The following is a 24,296-nucleotide window of genomic DNA, read 5'->3' as shown; positions in this document are numbered from 1 at the left end:
CCCACAAAAACAGGCACTCAATGCTTTAACAGCTTCCATCCATCCCCCCAAATCGGACAAGGACAAGGTTGTCGCTCTTAGTTCGAGTAGTTCTGAATCCAGCAGCGACGGCAAGGAGTCGCAAGGACCCCTGATGGGAGCAATGTGTTTGTTGAACGCTATGCGGGGTCAAGTGGGGGAGAACACGAAGACAAAGCTACAAAAAGCAGAAGGTGGTGAGCTGATGTACGTAGACATCAAGCTAAATGGCCAAACGACCCGTGCAATGGTGGACACGGGTGCTACCCACAACTTTATTGCCGATCGAGAAGCAAAGCGACTTGGGCTGATCTTGGAGAAGAGCCCGAGTCGAATGAAGGCGGTGAACTCGGAGGCTAAGCGAATCTCCGGGTTGGCAAAGGGAGTCCCCATCAAAATTGGAACATGGAGCGGGAGCACGAAAATGATGGCGATGCTATTGGACGACTTCCAAGTGATCCTTGGAATGGAGTTTATGAACACGGCAAAGTTGGTGCCAATGTCGTTCCTAAACACCCTATGCATGATAGGGGGTGACGACCCCTGTGTGGTTCCTGTCTCTCGGAGAGGAACCAAAGATCCCCAACAAATATCGGCATTACAACTGAAGAAGGGGGTACGAAAAGGTGAACTAACATTCGTGGCTGCTATGAAGCTAGAGCCACTCGACGAGAAGGCCATTCATGAACCTGCTGTGGTGGCGAACATCCTGAAAGAGTTCACTGACGTTATGCCACCCGAGTTGCCAAAGACTCTTCTACCACGCAGAGGCGTGGACCATAATATCGAGCTGAAGCCAGGAGTGAAGCCTCCAGCGAGACCACCCTACCGCATGCCCCCGCCAGAGTTGGCAGAACTCAGAAAGCAGTTAGGTGAACTGCTAAGCGGTGGTCTCATCCGTAGTTCAAAAACACTATTCGAAGCTCTGGTTCTCTTTCAAAAATAACAAGATGGGAGCCTCCGACTATGCATCGATTACCGAGCCCTCAACAAAGTGACGGTGAAGAACAAGTCTCCCATCCCGCTCATCGCGGACTTGTTCGACCAATTGGGCAAAGCCAAGTATTTCTCAAAACTCGACCTTCGATCGGGGTATTGGCAGGTGCACATTGCTGAAGGCGACGAAGCGGAGACAACCTGTGTGACCAGGTATGGAGCGTTTGAGTTCTTGGTGATGCCTTTTGGCTTAACCAACGCTCCGGCCACGTTCTGCACTCTCATGAACCATCTATTCAAAGAGTATTTTGATAAGTTCGTGGTCGTCTACTTGGACGATATCGTCGTCTACAGTCAAACGCTTGAGGAGCATGTCAAGCACCTTCGGACAATTTTCAAGGTTCTCAGGGAGAACACTTTATTCGTGAAAAGGGAGAAATGCTACTTTGCTCAAACAGAGATTTTATTCTTGGGGCATCGAATCGGTAATGGCTCCATTCGGATGGATAAATCGAAGGTGCAAACGGTTGCAGAATGGCGAACTCCAAAGAAGGTGACAGAGTTGAGATCCTTCCTTGATTTCGTCAACTACTATCGATGCTTCATAGCGGGGTATTTGAAGCGTGCAACTCCGACGGAGTTGTTGAAGAAGGAGCAGTCTTGGAGGTGGTCTGATAAATGTGAAATTGCATTCCAAGATCTGAAGGCTATCGTTTTGGAAGAACCGGTGCTCAAATTGCCGGACTATGTGGAGCCCTTTGAAGTCCATACAGATGCTTCAGACTTCGCTATTGGGGGAGAACTCATGCAGGAGGGTCATTCGATGGCCTACGAGAGCCGCAAACTCAACGAGACCGAACGGCGGTATCCGGTGCACGAGAAGGAGACAGCGGTGATCCACTGTCTACGAGTTTGGCGACACTACCTTCTTGGATTGCGATTTGTACTAAGGACAGACAACATCGCTTTAAGCTATTTCCAAACTCAGAAGAAACTCCCCCCAAAGCAAGCACGATGGCAGGACTTTCTGGCTGAGTTTGATATGGCAATGGAGTATAAGCACGGAAAGGCGAATGTCGTGGCTGATGCATTGAGTCGGAAAGTGGAGCGTGTGAATGTCGTACAATTAGAGGGCAGAGGCCAAGCAAGTCAATTATACTCCAACATCCTTTCCAGGATCAGGAATGGACTGTACGGTGATCCCCAAGCAAAAGCCTTAATACAGCTCATTAAAGAAGGCAAGGCACGACGGTTTTGGGTCCAAGAGGGACACGTTTACACCAAAGATATTAGGGTTTATGTTCCTCGAGTGGACAATCTGAGACATGAACTCTTAAGAGAGTGTCACGATTCCCTTTGGGCTGGACACCCCGGCATTCACAGAACCTTGGCTCTCGTGGAGATGGCCTTTTATTGGCCGAAGATGGGGACTGATGTGGAGGAATATGTTCGAACGTGCCTCACTTGCCAGCAGGACAAGGTGGAGCAACGGAAGCCGGTGGGACTATTGGAGTCGTTGCCCGTACCAGAAAGGCCGTGGGAGAGCATTTCCTTGGACTTCATATCAAGCTTGCCCGCAGTAGGGAGACTCAGATCGATACTCGTGGTGGTTGATCGATTTTCAAAGTATGCAACTTTCATTGTTGCTCCCCTACACTGTTCAGCAGAGGAGGCGGCCAAGTTGATGATGAAGGATGTGGTGAAGTATTAGGGAGTCCCACACAATATCATCAGTGATTGAGACGCTCGGTTCCTGGGACGATTCTGGACCGAGCTATTCAAATTGTTGGGGTCCAAGTTATACTTCTCCACAAGCCTCTACCCCCAGACGGATGACCAAACCGAAAGGATAAACTCTCTCCTAAAGCAATATCTTCGGCACTACGTGAGTGCCAACCAACGAGATTGGGTGAAGTTCTTGGACATTGCCCAATTCTCCTACAACTTGCAATGGGGCTCTGCGTCCAATAAGAGCCCCTTCGAGATCATTACAGGACAACAACCGTCAACTCCTCACACCATGGCAATCGGGTATACTGGGAGTAGTCTGTCAGCCTACCACTTCGCAAAGGAGTGGCACCGAAATGCAGATGTTGCGCAGGTTTACTTGGAGAAGACGGCAAAAAGGATGAAGGAGTAGACTTGGGAAGGCGACCGCAAGAGTTCAAGGTCGGCGATTTGGTGCTGGTAAAGCTCTAACCAGCATCACTCCAATTCTTTAGGAACAAAGTACACAAAGGATTGGTGCGCAAGTATAAAGGGCCCTTCCCAATTATCAGCAGGGTGGGCAACGTCTCCTACAAGTTGCAGCTGCCAGCGTGGTTCAAAATTCACAATGTTCTTCATGCCAGCAACCTAAAAGCCTACCACTCGGATCCGTAAGATACTTCCCGAAGTGTTCCAACTCGACTACCCCTCACCAGAGTCTCCTACTAGAAGCGAGTTAAAACTATTTTAGCGGATCGCAAGATAAAGATACCCAATGGAGCTGAGCAGACCGAGTACTTGGTGACGTGGCGAAAGCTTCCCCGAACTGAAGCCAATTGGGAGCCCAAAGATGCCCTGCGACATGAAGAAACAATTATCAACAACTACCAACAAGCGTCGACGAGGGCATCGATAGGTTGAGTGGGGAAGAATGTCACGAACGGTCGTCGCGCACCCGCAACAACTCCGTTCAATGAACCGTTCGTCGCTCTAATCTACATGTACAACTGCTTGGCAGCATGTTTTGGCTTGGTTTTAAGTCCTTTTGCTTGTAAAATTGTAAGTTCGAACAAGTTGCAACGCTACACTGTGACCGCTAACCGAACCGAGCAAAACAGCCCCAAAACAGCTCCGTTTTCGCGTGCCACGGGCTGATTTTTGCAGCCCGCTGCTGCACGCAAAACGTTAGCCATCTCAGCACTCTGGAATCACCCAGGTGGCACAGGGCTGGATGGGACTTCGGTATAGTGTCGAGCGTTGAACATTCTTTCGCAAGTTCGCACGTTACCTTGACGGAAACTTGTTGTCGCGCCCGGCACTCGATGAGCAGCTGTTTGTGGACTTGCAACTGTTCGTTCAACCTTCTAAAGTCCTTGTTTTCCCCCTCTCCCTCTTTTCTCTTGTGCATGCAAGGTGCTGCCTGAATTGCTTGTAAAGCTTCCCCTTTTCGCGAGACGTCGGGACTTGTCCATCACTCGTTCTTCGAACTAATCAACTTTCTCTTTTTACAGGTCCTTCGGGACCTACGAGAGGCTACAAGTGGGCTGATCTTTGCGGACGTAAATCGCAAGGGCGAAGTGCGACTTAGGCAACGTAAGCTAAGTTCGCGTCTTTACCGCAAGGGTGCCTCGCAACTTAGGCAACGCAAGCTAAGTTCGCGTCTTTGCCGCAAGGGTGCCTCATGCCTTAGGCAATTCCAGCTAAGGCCGTGACAGCTGCTTCACGATGTTGCTGCCATCTTCTCATTTGCAAGCCCTCTTCTCGTGCTGATGCTATTGCCGCTGCCATCTTCTCATTTGCAAGCCCTCTTCTCGTCTGTTTCTATTGCCGCTGCCATCTTCTCATGACACCGCTGCCACTGCCATTGCCGTTCAACATCACCACTGCTATCAGTTTCTATCTCCCTAGGTACACACCCACCTCTTCTCCTCCTCTTCTTCCTTCTTCCTCCTCCTTCCTCCAATGTCTCTCCTTCTTCCCTTCTCTTCCTCCACCCACCCTTCCTCTTCTCCTTTTTCTTCCTTTCAAAAATACCGATATGCAACGGTATTGACCAGTATATACTGGTCCAACCATATCACTAAAACGGGTCCAGTACCCGACATGGTGATACTTAAATTATACTATTCTAGTGTGGCACGTTATAACAATAATGGAAGTGGATTTTATTGTGATTTTAGGGCTTCTTGTGAACATAACTTTCAATGTTTCAAATTTCCACAACATTACAATTTAAGCATCTTATATAACTATCATATTTCAAGTTTCCAATGGATTTCTTTGGCTGGTTTAAAGGCAGCCTCTCCTCTTCCTTTACCCTTCTTTACCATCCACTCACACACCATCTCTCTTGCTCTCATAAATCTCTCTTATAACTCCCTCAACTCTCTTCCAAAACCATTAAAGAGCATCTAAGGGAGGGCAATTTGCTGAGAAAGAAGATTCAAGCCAAGATCCGATGTGACTCTCTTCAAATCAAAATCCAATTGTAATCCTTGATTCTTGTAGATCAGATCTAGAACCATGAGGATCAAGGCTTGATCCTTATGGATCTAGCCTTGATCTATGAAGATCCAAGTTTGATCTTTGAAAATTTAGCCTTGATCTTCAAAGATCTAACCTAGATCTACATTGATTTAGGCTTGATCTGTATAGATCTACACTAGATCTTCAATTCACATGGTACTAAGCTAGAATTTCACAAATCTAACCTAGATCCGCATGGATCTTGGCTAGATGTGAACGGATCTAGACTAGATCATCGCAAATTTAGGGTTAATTATGCAACAAATTAAATCTTATGATTGGCAGATCTGACCATATATTGGCAACTTTTTTGAGAGAAAATGGCCCAAAAATAGCAAAGTTTGGATTCAGTATGCTAAAACAGATCTATGCATGGAATAATGTCTTCATTGCCAACCCATCTATTGCAACTGTGTCAACAGATACGAAAAATAATTCATCTGAAGAATGATTTGGCTGAGACATTTCCCATGTAGAAAAATACACAAAGGTGCCCCAAGAGATAAGAAAGAATTTCAGAGCAATACTCAATACCTGAAAAATCAATATTATTGCAAGAAAAGGTAAAACTGGAGGAATATGATAGGCGTACTATAGAGCCCCATGCCTATGATGAGTACAAGGGTCACAACAATGATGACGTTGACCATGACATTGGAGCAATAGCACATGCACAAGAAGGCAAGTGAAACATCAACGAAGCAAATGATGATATAAGCCCTGCAAGGGCAATGGTAGTGGTGACCACTCCTCAGTTAAGCATAATAGGCAGCATAAGATAGTTTGGGTTTCGAGGCTTTAACAATTTATTTGGTTGGAGGTCAGCTTTTGATGTAACTAATATCGATCCTACCCATCACAGAGTGCAAAACAAACATAGATTTATACTGCATAAACAAAGGAGAGGAAGGACATTAATGCGGAACCAATTTACTTTTATTACTTACTGAATCAACCTAATTAGTTTAGGGGTATTTTTGCATAGTCTTCCTACTATATAGGGGTATTTTTTATGATATCCTTTATTAATATACCCCTAAAATACCCCAAATGAGACAGAATTAGTTTAGGAATTCATCTTATTCATAGTCTTCCTACTATAGTGGATCTCATGACCAACTGCGACAAAGCGACAATTGATTATTTTCTTTTGAGTCAAATAAATCTTACTATAAGCAACAACAGTATAATGATGAGGGTTGTAGCACTGCTGCACTCCATCTTACAGAATCATACTTGTGATCCTACTTATCCTGGGGTTTCCTATCATATGGGTCATTCATGATGATGACTGCTATTATTTCATCATACGTGATGATGAGACCATGACTGCTACCATTTCATCAGTGTTTACCAATAACAAATATTATGGAAGTAGTTTCAAGCATGGATCCTACTAAAATACCCTATCCATTTTTAGTTTTATCATATTGAAGCAAGGTTTTTAATATCATATCGTACTGCCCGGTACGGGCGATATGTATCGGCCTACCAGCTAACCGGCACGCGAACTACCCACTACCAGGCGGTATCAGCTGGCGGATAGGAGGAGGAGCACAACGGCAAGGAAGATGAGGCTGCACCACTCGTTGGACAAAGAAGGGAGTTGGACGTGACAAGACATAAAGAAGAGCTCCGTCGAGCGGAACGCGATAGCGGGCGGAGGGATCGTGGCTGCTGTGGTCGAGGAGGTCACGGTCAACGACGAAGGAAGGGGTTCTGGCCCAGGTTGGAGTGCTGCATATTTAAGAAGGGGTCCCCTTCATGCTCTCACCATCACCTTGGTCTTCTTCCTCACAATCGCTGAGGGTGGCAGCGATGGGGGAGCGGGAGATGAGCTCGCCCTAGGCCCATTGGATCCAGCTGCCACGAGAGCATTGTAAAGTGCCTCACAGGGGATGACTTTGAGCTAAGGACAAAGGCGACTCGTCGCATCCTCGCTCGCTCCTACTACATCAACTACAACGCCCTCAGGCGTGACAGTGTCTCCTACTCCCGAAGCGGCGCCTCCTACTACAACTGCTACCCTGGCGCTCAGGCCAACCCCTACTCCCGCAGCTGCTCCACCATCACCCGTTGTCAGAGGTAAGAGCTCCACCATCACCCCCTTTCCGTCTCTCAAAATGCGATATTTAGCAAGGATTGAAATTTTGTACCATACCGAAATTTCGAGACTTATTTAGTACGATACGATATATCAAGCAGTATATAAAAAAAAATTACAATGTTGCCTCCCTTCTCGGGCAACTCAGCAACATCGCAGATTAAAAAAAAAAAATCTTCGCCTCCCTCCGCCCCGCGACACCGATGCCTCTTCTCCGACGCGCGGATGAGAAGTCGCCGACAAACAAGGAGGAGAGCAGCGATCTCTAGGTTCTCCCTTTTTTTTCCTATTTCTTTCTTCCCCTTCTCCCTCTTCTTTCTTCTCCCTCGATCACCGTCGACAATAACGCCTCAATCAACGATGATAACACCTCAATCGTCAACGATATCACCTCAATCGACGGTACCGCTCGATAGCGGGCGGTCCGTGTATCGGTCTACTGACGGATAGGTACGTACCGCCCGGTACGGGCGATATCATTCGGTATTGCAAACCTTGATATTTAGACAAAGAGAAGGTCAATTCCACACGTTTCATCTTAAAAGAAGGGCACGTCGCTTGGTACACCATGGTGTATCGCTCGGTACACCCTGGCACGTACCGCTCGGTACGCCCATACCGTACCGTACCGAACAAAGCTCAGTACACCAGTACGGTACGAGATTAAAAACCTTGTATTGAGGACCTCAGATCCACCTGTAGTGAACTCACAAATACCATGGGAGTAGCTTTATATGTGGATTCTACTAATATACCATATTGATTTACAATTTCATTAAATCAAGGACTCATATCCACTTGTCATGGACTCACAGATACCATGCAAGAAGTTTCAAGCATAGATCCTATTAATATACCCTATTCATTAATAAATTCATCATATTAAGGACACCAGGTCCACCTATCATGGATACATAGTTTTATATCCAATTTATTATATCTACATATTAGTTATAACTCCCTTTTATGTGCATGTATTTTTTAAATATTGATTGTGTTCCTTATCCGATATATATTTCGATTAGTATTTATTCTTTTCTAGATTAAAATCACTTTATTATCATCAACAATTTTCATATTCATCAAGAATAGTGTAAAAGAACCCTAAATTAGTTTTATTTTTGTAAGAATAGTGTAAAAGAACCCTAAATTAGTTTTATTTTTGTCTTTTGACAATTTTCAAACCTTTTTTATACCACAGGACATATAAGTGTACCAAGTGTTGGTAAAGCAGTACATACCTGAAATGTACTGGGATCAACACAGTTCACAAAATTGAATTTATGATCTAGATGCTTAGCTATTTCAAACTTATTGGATTGTATTAAATGGATGATGATAATTTGATTATACTTATCACTGTTTAGATTAATTATCTTGGAAGATTAGTCCAAGTTGCTAAATTAAGGGGTACTGTGGACAAACCATTTTGTATTGAGTGATTTCAGAATTTAAAAAATAACTAAAGCTTTATTTGTCACTGATTTCAAGCATAATTCATGGTATTGGTCAAATATATAATACAACTGACCCAATGTGTATTGATTTTGTCCAAGGATTTGCTTATTTCTCTGCCATATTATAAAAAGTCAACTTAAATCAGTCAAAATCAATCAAAGCCATTTGGATTTTGACCAATTTTGGTCAATTCTAGACGATTTGATAACCTCAAAGTAGGGAAAAAAAGAAGAGAGAAGCAAAAAAAACTATTTATATGAGAGATGAAGGGACAAAAAAACTATTTATAAGAGTAGATGGAGGATATATTGCAATTATTTTGTTTGCTACTTATGACCATCACAATAGGCCTCAACTACCATTTTGCAAATTGCAATGTCCAAAGATGAAAGGATACAGAAGATAAAAGTAAAGGATGAACGGTAGATCTTAATCTCAAAGCTATTAGAAAAGGGAATGAGATTCAAATTCCAAATCTAGTTTCCACTACAACAGCTTGAGTGGGTCCACAAAATTTATTCAGGGGAAGATTAGGTCCCTGATTGAACCTACAATTTAATTAACATTTGGTCTTTCTATAAATAATTCAAAAACAAGCATGGTAAATCTTCCAACACTCGATAGCCACCATCCAACAATGTTTTCTTCGATTATCCAATACCTACAAGATACCTTCTGCAAGTACTTATTTGAAACTTTGTCGCCAATGCAAGTACTTCTTTGAAATCCAATAAAACAATAAATATATGTAAGCACATACTATCATGTTATTTGATAGTTACTTTCCCTAAATTCCGCCAAAAAATCTAACTTGAAAATAATAATATCCATACCAACTATGAAGATCTCTTTGCCATGCTTATGCCCTCGTATGTCTCATGTATGATATGAAGAAGTAACCAACATTGCTTTATTAAGTATCAAATTTTCAGGTTTCCAGATGTAGCTTAAGTTAAAGTTATAGTTTTCACTGCCACACAGAAGTTTAGCATTTTAGATCTACATATTGTAGTCTATATTCCACATAACAATGACTTGGATGAAATTTGATGAGTCTATGGATAGAAAAGGTCTCAGAACCTAAACATTCAAATCTAGTGCAAAGAAACCTGTTTTCTGGAAAAAGCTTGCAAATGCAGAACATATCAATGCTATGTCGAAATCTCAATAAGCAACCAACACATACCATCATGCAATTTCTTGGCACGAACTTGTAATCCAGAAATAGATGACAAAACTGCAGAGTAATCCACAGAAAATCAAATGTCATTGCTTACAATAGAAGAAGTAAAAGAGAAAATTCATCATGAACTAACAATTGAAACAGATACACAATGTACCTGAAATTGCTGGGGTAAGGACACCATCACCAATTACCATGCTGGCACCAAACAGCACAATAAGAAGCAAAAGAGTTCTCAGCCTTTTATGCTTCTCAAGAAACGTTTTCAATGGAGAAGAAATCACAGTTCGGGTCCCATTACTATAGTAAGTTGAGAGCTCCTCATCGGCTGCTTGCTGATTTGGAAGCAAGCTAAATCTGGCATGTCTGCATAGCAGAGAGTACAAAGCAAATGTGCCCCCTGCAAGCAATTCAGAAATTATAAATGAAAGAAAAGAATATATAATCAAAATATTCTCAAGTCATACCTTCACCATTATCATCAGCACTCAAGACAATGATAATATACTTCAGCAATGGGATCAGAGTAAATGTCCAGAATATTAATGAAAACAGACCAAATACTGTCTGCTCATCTTGATATTGATACAACCTCCAAGAAAATGCACTTTTGTAAACATAAAGAGGAGATGTACTCAAGTCACCATACACTACACCAAAACTTTGATATGCCAAAAGAAACAAGCTTTTGTAATAACTCTTCCAATTAACCTGCAAGATCAATGAGTGGCTTATAAACTATGATACATCTCACATATCCCAAATTTAGTAAGAACATATCGACATAATTCTTAGAATATATTCACTCACAATGTCCAAAATTTTATCATAATATGAATTCTTATAAAATGATAGGTGCTGAATAGGCCGCTAAGGTGCTATTGACCATCTAGGTGTTGAGTGATTATCTAGGCAACTTGTAGTGTCCGAGTCTTATACATATTGAATTACAACTAACATGTCAATAGAAGCACAAATAATATGTATATATTACCCTTAGTGATATGATTTGTGATGTATATACTTCATAAATATAATAAATGATATGCTCATGTTTTCGACTCTTAATGTTGAAGCATGCTTTCCAAAAATGTTATTCACGATATGCTATCAAATGTTGGTTGAACATACATAAGCATCGATGTTTATTGTAAACAAATTTTGTAGCAAACAGGCACAGTCCTGCTACGCAATAAGCCAAAGTGTGCTAACGTACTTGAACATAAGGTTAGGTTATGACAATAAGCATGTATATAGTGACTAGAAGTAAGATTGAATTTTAATCGACCTTAAGTGAATCTCAAGGTTTGAATGAATTTGACCATGATTAAAGTAAGAAAGTTTGACCATCATATATGTGGAGCATAATAAACTACTTAAGCATGGATGAATTAATAAAAAATAAATGAAGATGCAAATCAAAGAGAGGTGTAATACGAAGACTGTTAAGAAACATAAGATTGAATGATGAGCTTAGACTTAAAATATCATCTTTATGAAACCAAATTAGACTCAATTGAAGTTGTTGCAACATTAAAATTATATTAGTAAAAGAAAAAAAAACTTGAAATGAGACCTAATGGGATTGAACCCCAAACCTTAAGGTAACCTCTTAAACACCTCTATACTATTTTGGCCTTATTCTCCTCACCCACCTGATAACCCACAACCTTTTCTCTCCTTCTTCAATCATTCTCTTAGCTTTTTACCATGTCTTCATGGAGGCCAGGAAACCCTAGCTATAAGAAAGATTGAAGTAAGAAAAACCTAATTCTTCCATTGCTATTCCTAGGATGTCAATTTTATAAATTAAAGACTAATCGTTTCAGCTATTTTTAAGTAACCTAGGCTTTAAATTAATCTTCAATTTTTGGATAAGTTTTGCATGAATCTCTTACGGTTATAAAGCCTCTGGTATGAGCTTAATCTGAGATTGGTTCATAGAGTAAAGTGTTCCAATCTGAAGTACTCAAAATCCTCTATTTTCTTATAAGGGATTCTATTCGAGTTGAATTGACCCCCTTAGGGTTATAATTAGGCTATGCTCTTTTGATATGTTTTAAAAGATTCCCTTAGGGTTCTGTGGGTTTTGAAATTGAGTAAATAAAACCTCTTTGCACCAAGATATGAGGTTTATAAGTTCATATAGTCCCAACCCAGTTTAAACATAACAGAATAGGAGTTGATAGTTGAATTAGGAGAATAGTTTAGCCTCCAAATGATTATGTTTTAAATTAAAATTTGGTATGTATTTAGTTTTATATGTATCCTAGTTTTTTATAAAATTTCATGATAATTCAAGATCATTTAGTCAACTAAAATAGTGAAGTAAAATTTCTTCGCAGAATTGTGCAATAGTTTGATTGATCCTGACTAGTTCATTTGATTATGGAATGAATTGTTAAAAAATTGATGGTGGAATTTAGATAAATTTTCAGATTGAGCAATCTATTTTATAAGGGATCTTATCAAAATTTTTCTATGAATTATTGCTATGAATTATTATAAATCAACAATTCAAGAGATAGGGTTCTTAATTAAGACATCTCATAACCCTATGCTCTCAATTTGATAGGTGTACCGCTCCCTAACACAATTATTAAGGAACATTGTCTTTCACTAGCATCTTTATTTTTGAGTTAAATCAAGTATAGGTTTAATTCACTGTAAAATAGTGGTCGTATAAATTATCATATTCATAATGCATTTTGAAAAGGATGTTTCGAATGATATGTTTGTCATGAGCTAAGCATGAGCTCAATATTAATGTACATATTATATAAGCATAAAAATATATGAATTATAATGAAAATATATCGTATACATGCATATATGATGATGTGTGTTGTAAGAGTGCATGTGTTTTCTACGACGTACAGTATGGGAGTGCACAGATGTTACGAGGTGCAATGTACATATATACTATGACGTGCAGTGTGAAAGTGCACATATGTTTCATGACCTATGATGTGGAAGTATACGTACATGCTATGGTATACGATGTGGGAGTGCCCATATATATATTACAATGACGTGCTGTCACGGACAAACTTATAAACAGGATGTTTGATGTAATGCTTATGTATGTCCGTGTCTTTTGGTATGTTCATGCTTTGCACAGCATGTAGAGGGACGGCCGAAGGCTTAATAGTCTCATTTTAGTTAGGTTGATGACCGCTTTAGGCTTGTAAATAAAGGTTGTGTCATGTGGACACTTGTGAGAGATTTTCGGTCTGTAATGGACCATTTTGACCTTTGTTGTGGAATTGTTCAGAGCTTGTAAAGTATGTTTGTAATTTGCATTATCTATGAAGTGTTTACGAAAATGTTTGCTTGTGGATCCCGAATGAGGCGTTTTCTCTAACCCGTTCTCTCTTTTGTGGGTCCTAAGAGACCATGGAAGGCTTCGGGGAGGCTGACCTTTGCGGACGGACACACAAGGGTGCCGCATGACTTAGGCAAAACCAGCTAAGTCCGTGACAGTGCGGTGTGAGAGCGTACGTATATGTTATCCATGAATGTGCTATGTTTCCTACCTATACATATAAGCATTTTGAATTATTATGATGTAGAGTTTTACCTCTTTATTATGCATATGCTATGTTATAGGGTTATATTGTTAAAGAAGTCATAGGATGAGGTGATTATCGTTAAATATCTTATGGCAATGATTTTAGAATATTTTATGCATAACATATATATGCTCACCTAAATAAAGCTATAAATGCTTATACTTACTAGGTGATTACTCACTATAGACCCTATTTTGCAGGTAAAGATAGTAGCCCACCAAGTTATTTAGGCTGGGAAGTGAGCATGTGCGAGCCTATGTCAGTACAGATATAGATGATGACTTGTGAGCATTTTTATGTGTATAACTTTTGGATATATAGTGTGTGTATTTTTATTTTGGTTAGAGATTATAATTAACATTGTATACAAGGGGAACCCCGTCATTTTATTCAATAAACTAGCATGTTTTACTTTTAAGATTACCTACTTTTATGCTACAATCCTATTAATAGCAGTAACTAAACTAAAAGCCTCATCCTACTTTAGTCATGCATGTAGGGTATGTGTTGAACTAAGAGTAGGGTGTTACACATCTACCCAATGATTAAGGGTGTCTAGTCACTACAACCAATGTCCACAATAGTCGCAACAACGGCTACAACCAATGCCGTCCAATGCAGCAGTAGTTGTCATTGCCACTGCAGCTGACCAAGGTGGAGCAAATAGCAATAGGTTGCTGCCTTTGCCGACTCCAATCAAAGCAGCAACAGTTGTTGCCGCTACAAGATTAAAGAAAAAGAAGTTTGAGGCCTGGAGAAAATTGGAAAAGAAAATTCTTCAGCTTAATAATGAGTGAGGAGCATCACTAGCTGTCTTTATGCATTGTCTATGCAACTAAACACCATCAAGTGCTAACCCATCAAAATCAGCATATGGGGTAAACCGCATGTACATATCATTTTTAAAATGATAATGTATTAATAATTTTACTTATTTCTTATATAATAAAAATTAATCCATTGATTAACTGACGACCTAACATTTCCAAAGAGTCCTGCATTTCGCAAGCAACAAACACAAGAGCACAGCCAATATTCTCTCGTTGCAACATGCAACGATCTAATCCCTTCGATTTATCTTTTGTCAAAATGATATCAGAAATTATTATCACATGATGTTGGGTTTCTTTTCCAATACACCATTCCAAACCCATCGATACTAGCTTTGCTGCACAAGAAACTGGAAGATCCTGTGCTCTTTCATTGAGTACCAAAACATTTCTTTCAAAAGAAATATGAAATTATTGGGATCACAAGCAAAATGGAGTCGAACTAATCCAAGTATTTCTACGTTTTCTAATCATAAGATATCCTTAATAATTATGAAAAGTTAAAACAACTAAAATTCCACTCGAAGTTGGAAATATATGCAAGTTTATAATAATTTACGCACGAGGTACAAAACATTCACAAATATGCATACCAGTTAAAGAACACATATCATAAACATTAACTGAGAATTCAATGATCTACAAAAAGTTTATAGAGTCGAGATTTTTAACAGGAAACTACTGAGTTTGCCCTTTTTTAGTTCAACAAGGGGTAATGAAAGCCTGAGAAGTTTCTCTCTGATCTGGGACGAAAACCCTGACTTGATCCCAAACCCAAAACATCTCATACTGAAAAACAGCCAGAAAGCATCACCTTTTACGAAATCGTCCTCTTAAAATTATCGATCAAATCTTGCCTAGAACTATCTTTCGTTTCTAAGGCAAAATCCCAAGAAATACCCTAAATCTCCATACGTCTCAAATCTTAACTACTTGCCAGCCGAATCAAAGAGAAGAAAGTGAAAGAAAGAACAACTGCACCTAGAGAAGACAAGTTACTCTCGACACCACTACTCAACAATTTCAAAAAACGAGAAAAAGAAGCCCAAATCGAAGCTCGGGTTCGAAATAGCCGATCTCGCCACGATTTACTCGTCGAGCAAAACAACATGCCAACCCTCACAAAGAAACACTTTATGCTATCAAACATCGATAACAGCAAATTTACGGAATGAACGAAGGAAGGAAACGAAACACGAAAAAAGAGAAAAATGGACATCAAAACCCAATCTCGATCATCCGGTTACCCACCCGCCGGTCGTCGGAGGTCGACCCTCTCTCTCGATCCATTGGTAACGGATTGATGACACCACCGCAGCCGCTGCTTCTCTAACTCCGAGACCGATTCGATCGCCGAGACACCGCCATTCCGAATCCGCTAGCTCCGGCAGCAAATGCGAGAGGGGGAGATATATGGGAATCGAATGAGTGGGCTGCTAAAGCACGAAACTTCTGGGGATGATTTATACGAGGGACGGATTCGTCTAGAGATAGAGAGAGAGAGAGAGAGAGAGGGATCTAGTCACCGCAACCGAAATAAGCGAACTGTCACCGCCCGCGAGCGTTCTTCGAGTGCGTGGCGGGCGCTCGTTCTCTGTTATAACGGTGAAGATAAGATGTTAAGATCGCCAATTTGTTTCTGGACCGTTGATGTCATCGTGATTTAGATGGACGGTCCATATTTTTACATTTTTTGTGATGTTGGCGCACTCCGCGTCGGAAGCGTGTGCGAGTTGAGTTGGTTCGGATAAAAGCAATCCTCGTTGACTCAGTTGATTTATTGTAGTTAATTAATATATTAATATATATATATATATATCACTGTAGTTAATCTCAATTAGCTATTTATTGTTAGATGGAACAATATAATATTATATATATAAAGAGAATAATTAATTTTATTTCTTATAAAATTTATTAACTAGAATAAATAAACATATTGTTAGATGAAAATATTATTTTTAATTATACATATTAAATACACATTATATTATACTATATTAAATAAAATAAAGTAAGATTGTACGGCTGTACCTCTCTCTTTGACCGTCAAAGAGAGAGAGAGAGAGGACAAAAGAAATTGGATTTGTGATGTGATGTTTCTCCTCCCTCTTCAGGAAATTTATTTATTAATTTCTTTTAGATAAAAAAAAACCTATTGTTTTTTATTTAGAAGGAATAATCATAATTATGTAGTGGTTATAATTACAGAATTCCTTCTTCACCATATATCCTTAAATAATAATAATAATACAGTACATTTTTTGACCAATAGGATATCTTCTCACCAATATATATATATATATATATATATATATATATATATATATATATATATGGGGGGAGAATGATAAGCATTATTATTTGTTTAACCATAGAAGAGCTAAAGTCTAAAGTTTGATTTTACCAATGCAATGTCAGTAAAAGAGGATCAAACTTAATTAGCCAACATTTTGATAATTTTAACTATAATTTCATTTTTTTCTTTGTAAGGGAGTTGAAGTCATTTGTGTCCAAGAAATTATTTATTTACCTAAGATGTTGAAAGAGATCAGATTTATACTTGAATTTTAGATCTCCATGCATAATGATCCTTATCCAATCCCACTCAAGTTCTACTTGAATCAAGTTGTAGTTTTTGCCCAATTTAACAAGACTTTAATACTTAGATAATAGTGGCAATCATCATTTTATGTTCAGAAACGCAAATGCTTCCAAGTATATTATTTTATGTCATTGACTATAACTAAGATTATAATGAGTTTATTGTTTATATAATAATTTGCATGGGTGGTCAAATCAATTAACTACTGCATTATTATGTTTGGAACCCACTGAAACATCATCAAGCATAGATGCTCCCATTACAAAATAATAACGATAATATTTTTTTTAGCTCCTATTCATTGAGATCTAATTATTGTCACAATGGTATGATATTTTATACTCTCAAGTCATCTGTTCAAAGCAATAAAAAAAATATTATTGTTGAGGACAGGAAATTCTTTTAAGATGCAAGTTGAATAAGAAGTTAGGAGGGAAACCTAAATATATAGGCCTTTTGAATAATTATTATTTGCCCCCACTTTAAATTTTAATATTACATTTATGTCTCTCACCAAATATAAATTTTACATATATATATCTCTCTAGAGGTTAAATTTCGATATATGTCACTACCATTAATATTCCCACAATAAACTCGAGTTATCATTAAATTTGGAAGAAAAAAAATAATATTTCAAGTACCAACAAACACCCTTTATTATTTTCACCAATTTTTGATCATTTTTATTTTTAGATATTTTAAGAGAGGATATTAATGTAATTTAATGCTTGACATATAATGGATAGTTAATGAGTTTACATAGACAATGATGTAAAAATAATGATATGAACGATATTGCAACGTGGACATATCAATGTCACATGAGTATTATATTATCGTGTGCCAAATACATCAACACAAGTGACCAATGTATCAATATCAATGTCATCTGAACGATATATTAGTGTCACATGACTAACACTAGTCACCTCAATATCATATGATCAATACATAAGCACTTGAAGTTAAACCTTCGGGGTTAGACGAATGTGATATCAATCGAGATTGAACTATAACAAATGTGAAAGAAATCTCAATTAGCTTTGAATCAACATTCATATCGATTAATCAAAATATATATATAAGACAGTTAGGATTTTATTTTTTATTAGAGAGAGTAATGACTTTTTTTTTATTTTGCAAAGATCTTTTCACAATATGGTAATATTGTTTCTTAAGGAATAATTATAACAAATTAAGCATTTTAGGCATTAACTTTAACCCACATTGAATTAAGTGTCCAGCTTTATCCATTCTATTTAAACAAAATTTAATTTGCTCACAATGATGGAACATGAATGATAAAAGAAAGTTGATACAGTACCCGATTTAGATTCAAAGTGCTTAGAAGATAATTTAATTCTGATTTGGGTATTATTAACCTTAATGTGATTCCAAAATTACCTCTTGCTGCTGCCCTATTTGCTGACAGAAAACCCATAAAAGATTGGGAGAGCAAGCCCTAAAAGAGACACCTGCTGATACCTGGTTCTATCCCCTCATCAATTGGATATTTGCAATCGAAACAGTATTACATGAGATTTCAAGAGCCAAATAACTAATAAAGAAGCAAATAGAATCCAATGTCACACACCTGATTTATTGAAAAGTTGCCAGCAAAGTCAGGATGATTCAAGCCAACAGACATCCTCAGGATTATTCGCATGTGAACCTCCATTAAAGGTGCCATTTGGGTGAAGAAATGATAATAATAACAACTCGAGTGAATTGTCAGATCAATTTTGCTGCCACACTACCAATTTGGATTTCTCCAATAAGTTTATGTTCGATATTGATCACCCATGTTATTATGAAAAAATATGCATCTAGTGGCTCTTGATTCTCTTCTGTGAAACCAACAGAAACCTCCGGAGAGCAAGCATTGCAACCCATGTAGACTTTGAGATATTCTCCTTTATCATCAGCAGCAAGGCAGAGCTCAAAACAGTTTTCAGAATCTGAGCCTGCAAACCTTTAAAGAACCCAGGAAACCCTTCTCTTCTCCATACAGAAGATAAAGCACCCACCATCGTCTTGGGGTGTTTCGGTTGGGTGTCACTCTTGGACTCATCTTCTGTATTAGCAGATTGAATCATGACTTTACACCTGTTCAGGGTGCAACTAGATCTCATTTTGATGCATAACTTTCAAAATGCAAAAGAACCAATGAATGATAAAAAGAAAATGCATAAGAAGCATTCAGTAGTAAAAATCATTACCAGATGCTTCTCAGATGATGTAAGTTTGCTAATGTTTTCTGCAACCTACCTAATAGCTGGGTAGGTCAAGATGGTTGCCAGGCTCTTTGAGATGGCTCCGAGTACAAAGGCTGCGGAGGCAGAAAGAGCTGCTGGAGATGATTCAGTGTTCGCTGGCAATACATTACTACTTTGTCTCCTCAGAAGTCTATGTTTCAACTGATCAAATACTGTATACTGTGTGTTTTGTTAAGACAAAAATAACAAAATCAAAATCAAGTTTTCATTGGCACCTGATAAAATAAATTCTGGCAATTGTTCAGGAGTAAGAACATAACGATTACACCATCGAATGGATGCACATTGCATGTCGAAGAGGTGTATATTTTATAAGGATTTTCAAAAGTTACACTTTCTAGCATCAAAAGGTCAGAGAGGATAACAAAATGAATTGCCATGTGACCCTGTTTAACTTCTTTCTTTGAAGGTTAGGTTGTCCGAGATCATTTAAACATTAACCAGAATAAAAGGCAATTCATGAGAATCAAAAAGTTCAATTTTCAAAATGTGAAGTATGGCTAGTCATTCAAATACCACCACATGTAAGAACCTACCCTAACACATGCTTAAGAAAAAAAAGCAACTTGAGGTTCAACACTTGGAAAACCACATCAGCTAAGTTAAAGAAACATCAACATTCTGCAATGCACTGTGACATGAGATGGTCATACTAATCTGTGATTTTAATGGCATTCTCAAACTCTTGCCAAGGCAGAAAGTTGAATATATGTTGAAAGAAGTTCTTTATCAAACATTAGGTTAACCCAATAAAACATGATAGACATTCTTTCAACAATTTAGCAGTGAAAAGTTAATGTGCTGGAGCATAAGGGTTAGCCCTGTTAGCTTATAAAACTATATGTTATGCAAAGTGGACTGCATATAAATAATAAAAAAATGGATATCCTGGGATAAATTTCTATCACTCCTTGGAAAAGTATGATGGTTAACTTAATTTGCCAGCTTCTGACGATCAAAGGCAGATCTGTAAGGTCAAAAGAACATAACATTTATCAAAACAGGCTAACGAGTGATTCGATCATCAAACAACATTTTTAAACTATTGTACGTGTGTTTCTCATGCATATGAATTACCAGGTATTCCAGCTTTAGTCAAAGGAAACAATACAGTGAGTAGTGATTCAGATCCAAAATTCCAAATGGGAAAGAGAACAAAAAGAATCTAGCAAAGCCAATACTAAACAAATCGAGTATTTTATTTTCTTTGTCCAAAGCCCTAAAATCAGTTACAATTATGGAACTAGTTGTATATAGACTTTCAAACATTGCATTGACAAATTCACAAATTGCATTGCCAGTAATCTAGATTAGAAACCATGTTCATATTTGTCTTGAGTTATTATGCTTGCATTTAGCCATGAGTGAACATGGTACATCAGATGCACAGGCACAGTCTGTCATGATTCGTTTTAAGATATTCCCACAATGCGAAGCTGTTGTAAATATGATATAGGTAGAAAATCCACTCTCATCATTTATTTACATATCAATCTGAAGTCTTTTGCTCATTGATATCTGGGTAAAAGCAATAAATCCACAAGAACAGATCACAGTGACTTGACTAGAATTGTCCAGTGATGCTGTACTCTTTTAAGTGTTCAGTCCCACTAAGATCTTATAACTTATTAGACATCCAGAAAGTTTTTGTTTTATTCCGTCTCATATCTGTAGGGAGTAAAACCAACTTTATGGGCCATTATCAGAATCCCTTATTGGCCATTGTGGCATCTCTTACTTCATATATAATATCCTCACTCTGTTGGAAAGATCAGACAAAGCAGCAAATAAGTTCAAAACCTGTACCTAATCGATAATTAAGCCATTGTTTATTGGACTTCTTAAGGTTATGCATCCAAACAGGTCTAGATCATAAGAATCACACACAAGCATGAGAGCCGAGATGTGATAAAAACAGCTGACTGACTATGCATAAAAAACCACTATTTTAAAACAACTAATACACAAATTTAGCTCTACGAAAATGTGTTACCTGAATCGCAGGATTTGCTGTCAAAAGGAGAGAGATGCCAAGACCATCATACGCTTCACTCCAATATCCTTCTGATAGAGTTTCCCATAATCCCTTGGATTTACCAAATGCACTAGTTTGCATTTTGGAAGACACAGTATCCAGTGGCTGGAAAGATAAGAAATCACACCAGTGAATATTGAAATAGGCAACATTTAGCTACTTGATCATGAAAGAAATAATTTGACTCCATGAAGGCATCATTAAATTCAAAGCAGATAAAGCTCTTACCTGAGTTACAACAACAGTGCAAGCACCAGCAGCAGCAGCAACAACCAAGTTAGCTTTTGTTCCAACAGATCTAGCTCCACTCTTTCGCAAATACAATCGTTTTAAATAGCTGTAACTATAGAAGTAAACAAATTGCGAGATGAAAGATTGCAAATTCTTGGTGCCGAGTCCTTGGTAGAGTGAAAGAAACTGGCGTTTAGAAATTGCCTCCCATAATACATCGGAAAGGTTTCTGAGCAAACCAGAAAAGAAATTAAGTTAATAAATTGTATAACAAACTAGTAATCTGATGCAGTAGCAAACAAGTTAGCTCCATCAATAAATTCCTTGATTTTCAAAATAAACTTACAAGTGCTCTGCAGTTTGCAAGATGATGTTGCGTCATAAAGAAAACATAAATCAGTCACTTACTATGTTGATCATCGTTCACTCAATGTCGGTGGACTAAGTTTCTGCCTCTACCATATCGAGTCACTGATTTAAAGGTAAAAAGAAAGTGAAAAGAGAGTGGAAGGGCTAACAAGTCCAGTTAATGTCATACAAGGAGAAGGCCATTACTGTTCTTTATATGCATTCTCCGGGCGCCAGGGCACCAAATCACCCTCCTTGTTCTCATAATTGTCCATGCTCCCATTGCATTATTCTATAATAAATCATGAATGACCAAACTTTCCAGCAGTAATTTTCTTTTGGAGGTTGGGTGGGTTGAAGGTTGTGGGATGGATCAGATGATGTGAATCAAAGCAAAGACAAATCGGGGGCGTGGTAGGTTAGCCTGATCATTTTGTCCCAAAGTTTGAAACGCCCAAAGGGTTTGGATCAACCGGAATTAATTGGTTTATCCAAAGAAAAGTTCTAGTCGGGAATACCAGATCCAAGTGATCCTACCAAACCCAATTCCTCAAAGTAAAAAACCTTGAAAAATGGGAATGGTTACAAGGCAATACCAACCGATTATCCAGATTGAAATTGTCTAATCGTTAACCCCCGATTAATTTTGATGAGAAAAAAGTGATAAAATGGCCCACGATTTCTTAACAAAGGATGTTTGACTGCAAAGAACAACCTGAGCAAAAGGGTTTCGATATGAAAATGAAAATGAGATTTCAAACGAGTGATGGTTTCCATTAACGGGTTTCAGTGCGATGAAGGATGCAAGTGAGTCAACGCAGTACACAAATCACTTCCAGAGATTCACCCAACAATCTTTCTACCAGCATCATAGCCTATAAGACCTTAAGCATCATCTCCCTCGCGTGATCGATTACAAATGGAAGAAGAAGATGAAAAAAAAAAAAGAAATAATTTAATGGTTAGAAAGAACTTGTATTACTTAATTGTTTGTGGATTTAGAAAGGAACAATAACCCTTTTCTCGAGCAAAAGAAAAAGGATTTCGACAACCAAAAAGCAATCAGGGGAGCCGATCCTCACAACTACACGATCCATCTACGGTTTCAGATTAAGATCGTGACATCACAAAAAACAAGTAAGCGGATCAGGTTGCAATATTTAAATGAATTATTATGAACCGAAAAGAAATCGTTCTAAAGACAACAAATGAATGATCAGCAGATCAGCTTGCGAGATTTGCATGAGAATTATTTAAAACCAAAAAGAAATCGTCATGGTCTATTTTTTTGAGGAGAAAACGAGCGATTAGCATACCAATTCGCAAGATTTATACATCGATTATTAAAGACCAAAAGCGATCGTCCTTGTCTGTCTAAAAATATTGTTTATTTTCGAGGAAAAGACAACGAAAGAACAAGAAGACGAAGGGAGGGAGGGAGTGAGAGGGATAGGGAGAGAGAGAGAGAGAGAGTGAGAGGGAGGGAGGGACTGACCTGTACTTGCGCTGGCCGTGGGATTGGACTTCGGCCTGGTACTTGGTCTTGCAGGTGTCGAGGGGGTAGAGCACGGTGGTGCTCACCAGTGCCCCCACCGCCCCAGACGTCGCCTCCGTGAGCGACTCCCAGTCCAACCCATCCGCCATCTCCCCCTCTCCCGATCTCTCTCGCGAGCGGCCCTCTTTCTTCTGCTATCCCTCTCGATGAGCAGATGCACGAAATAACCAACCCGAGAGGAGCAGGCGATGGGTAGCTCCACCGCAATGAGCGTCGTCGACCGCCGGCTGTGCCCCATGATCACTCGACGGCCATAAAACCCCCAGCACGCGACGGGGCTCGTCAGATCTGGAGCCTAAAACACCCCTACCCAACCATGCCGAATCACCCAAAAAAGGCTTCGCGGCTGACGCCGCCTCTCGCGTTCCCGAGATGAGTGGTCACGTGTATCACTGATATTTTAAGCCACGTCACCCAATTAAAAGTATAGGGTGATTCGGTCAGGACGGAAAGAATTCTCCAGCTTATGTCCACCATGATAATACGTATGAGTCTACGTCAACCTACCAAACAAACGTCACGTGCCCGAAACCTCTCCCATTTTGTCCTCCTTTTGTGTTTTCATACCAATTATTTAATCGTGTTATGAATAAAAATTTATATATTACGAAATTAATTTGTTCGGAAAAAAAGAATGATTTGGGTGACTTGCTTTGTATTTTGGTCGATTTTCGAGAGGGGAATGTATAGATGAGAAAAATAGAAATTTGATTGGATGATCTAATAATAAATAAAATATTTTAAATCATTATCCCATTAATTAAATAAAATAGTAAGTAGTAATAACGTCATGTGGGATATCAATCGGACGGATAAGGAAGTGCGGACTACATCTTCATCAACGTGGCTGACGAAGGGAATGATGGATTCGGGTCCATCTTAGAACGGGTTCGGGTCCGAGTAGGGCAG

At 38.9% G+C, this 24,296-nt stretch overlaps 2 protein-coding genes across 2 annotated transcripts in view; both read right to left on the bottom strand.

The window, feature by feature from the left end:
• LOC104000071 (potassium transporter 7) overlaps window positions 1-15,779 on the bottom strand; it is a 30,174-nt gene extending 14,395 nt beyond the window's left edge. The window contains exons 1-4 of the mRNA XM_009422010.3: window positions 15,586-15,779; window positions 10,400-10,643; window positions 10,090-10,332; window positions 9,936-9,986 (exon numbers count right to left, since the gene is read on the bottom strand). Of these exons, the coding sequence (XP_009420285.2) occupies window positions 9,936-9,986; window positions 10,090-10,332; window positions 10,400-10,643; window positions 15,586-15,624 (577 nt within the window). The 5' untranslated portion in view covers window positions 15,625-15,779. The remainder of the gene's footprint in view (window positions 1-9,935; window positions 9,987-10,089; window positions 10,333-10,399; window positions 10,644-15,585) is intronic.
• A 2,737-nt stretch (window positions 15,780-18,516) lies between these two features.
• Window positions 18,517-23,627, bottom strand: LOC135671104 (peroxisomal adenine nucleotide carrier 1-like). Its single transcript, XM_065179042.1, has 5 exons — window positions 23,328-23,627; window positions 21,482-21,713; window positions 21,212-21,358; window positions 19,211-19,377; window positions 18,517-19,048 (listed from the first exon to the last, which is right to left on the bottom strand). The coding sequence occupies exons 1-5, from the start codon at window positions 23,474-23,476 to the stop codon at window positions 18,769-18,771; spliced, it is 975 nt and encodes a 324-aa protein (XP_065035114.1). The 5' UTR covers window positions 23,477-23,627; the 3' UTR covers window positions 18,517-18,768.
• Between the last annotated feature and the right edge of the window lie 669 nt (window positions 23,628-24,296).

The sequence above is a fragment of the Musa acuminata genome, unplaced genomic scaffold (genome assembly GCF_036884655.1).
Source record: "Musa acuminata AAA Group cultivar baxijiao unplaced genomic scaffold, Cavendish_Baxijiao_AAA HiC_scaffold_1138, whole genome shotgun sequence".
NCBI lineage: Eukaryota > Viridiplantae > Streptophyta > Magnoliopsida > Zingiberales > Musaceae > Musa > Musa acuminata.
Note: the sequence above shows the minus strand (reverse complement) of the source record. Positions and strands in the feature narration are given on the sequence as shown.

Bases quoted from the DNA above. Each gene is read 5' to 3' on its own strand.
- LOC135671104 (XM_065179042.1), bottom strand. From the start codon at position 23,476: ATGGCGGATGGGTTGGACTGGGAGTCGCTCACGGAGGCGACGTCTGGG. The intron at 21,714-23,327 runs GTCAGTCCCTCC...TGGTTTGCTCAG, and splicing joins CACGGCCAGCGCAAGTACAG to AAACCTTTCCGATGTATTAT. The intron at 19,049-19,210 runs GTAGGTTGCAGA...CACCCTGAACAG, and splicing joins TTGACCTACCCAGCTATTAG to GTGTAAAGTCATGATTCAAT.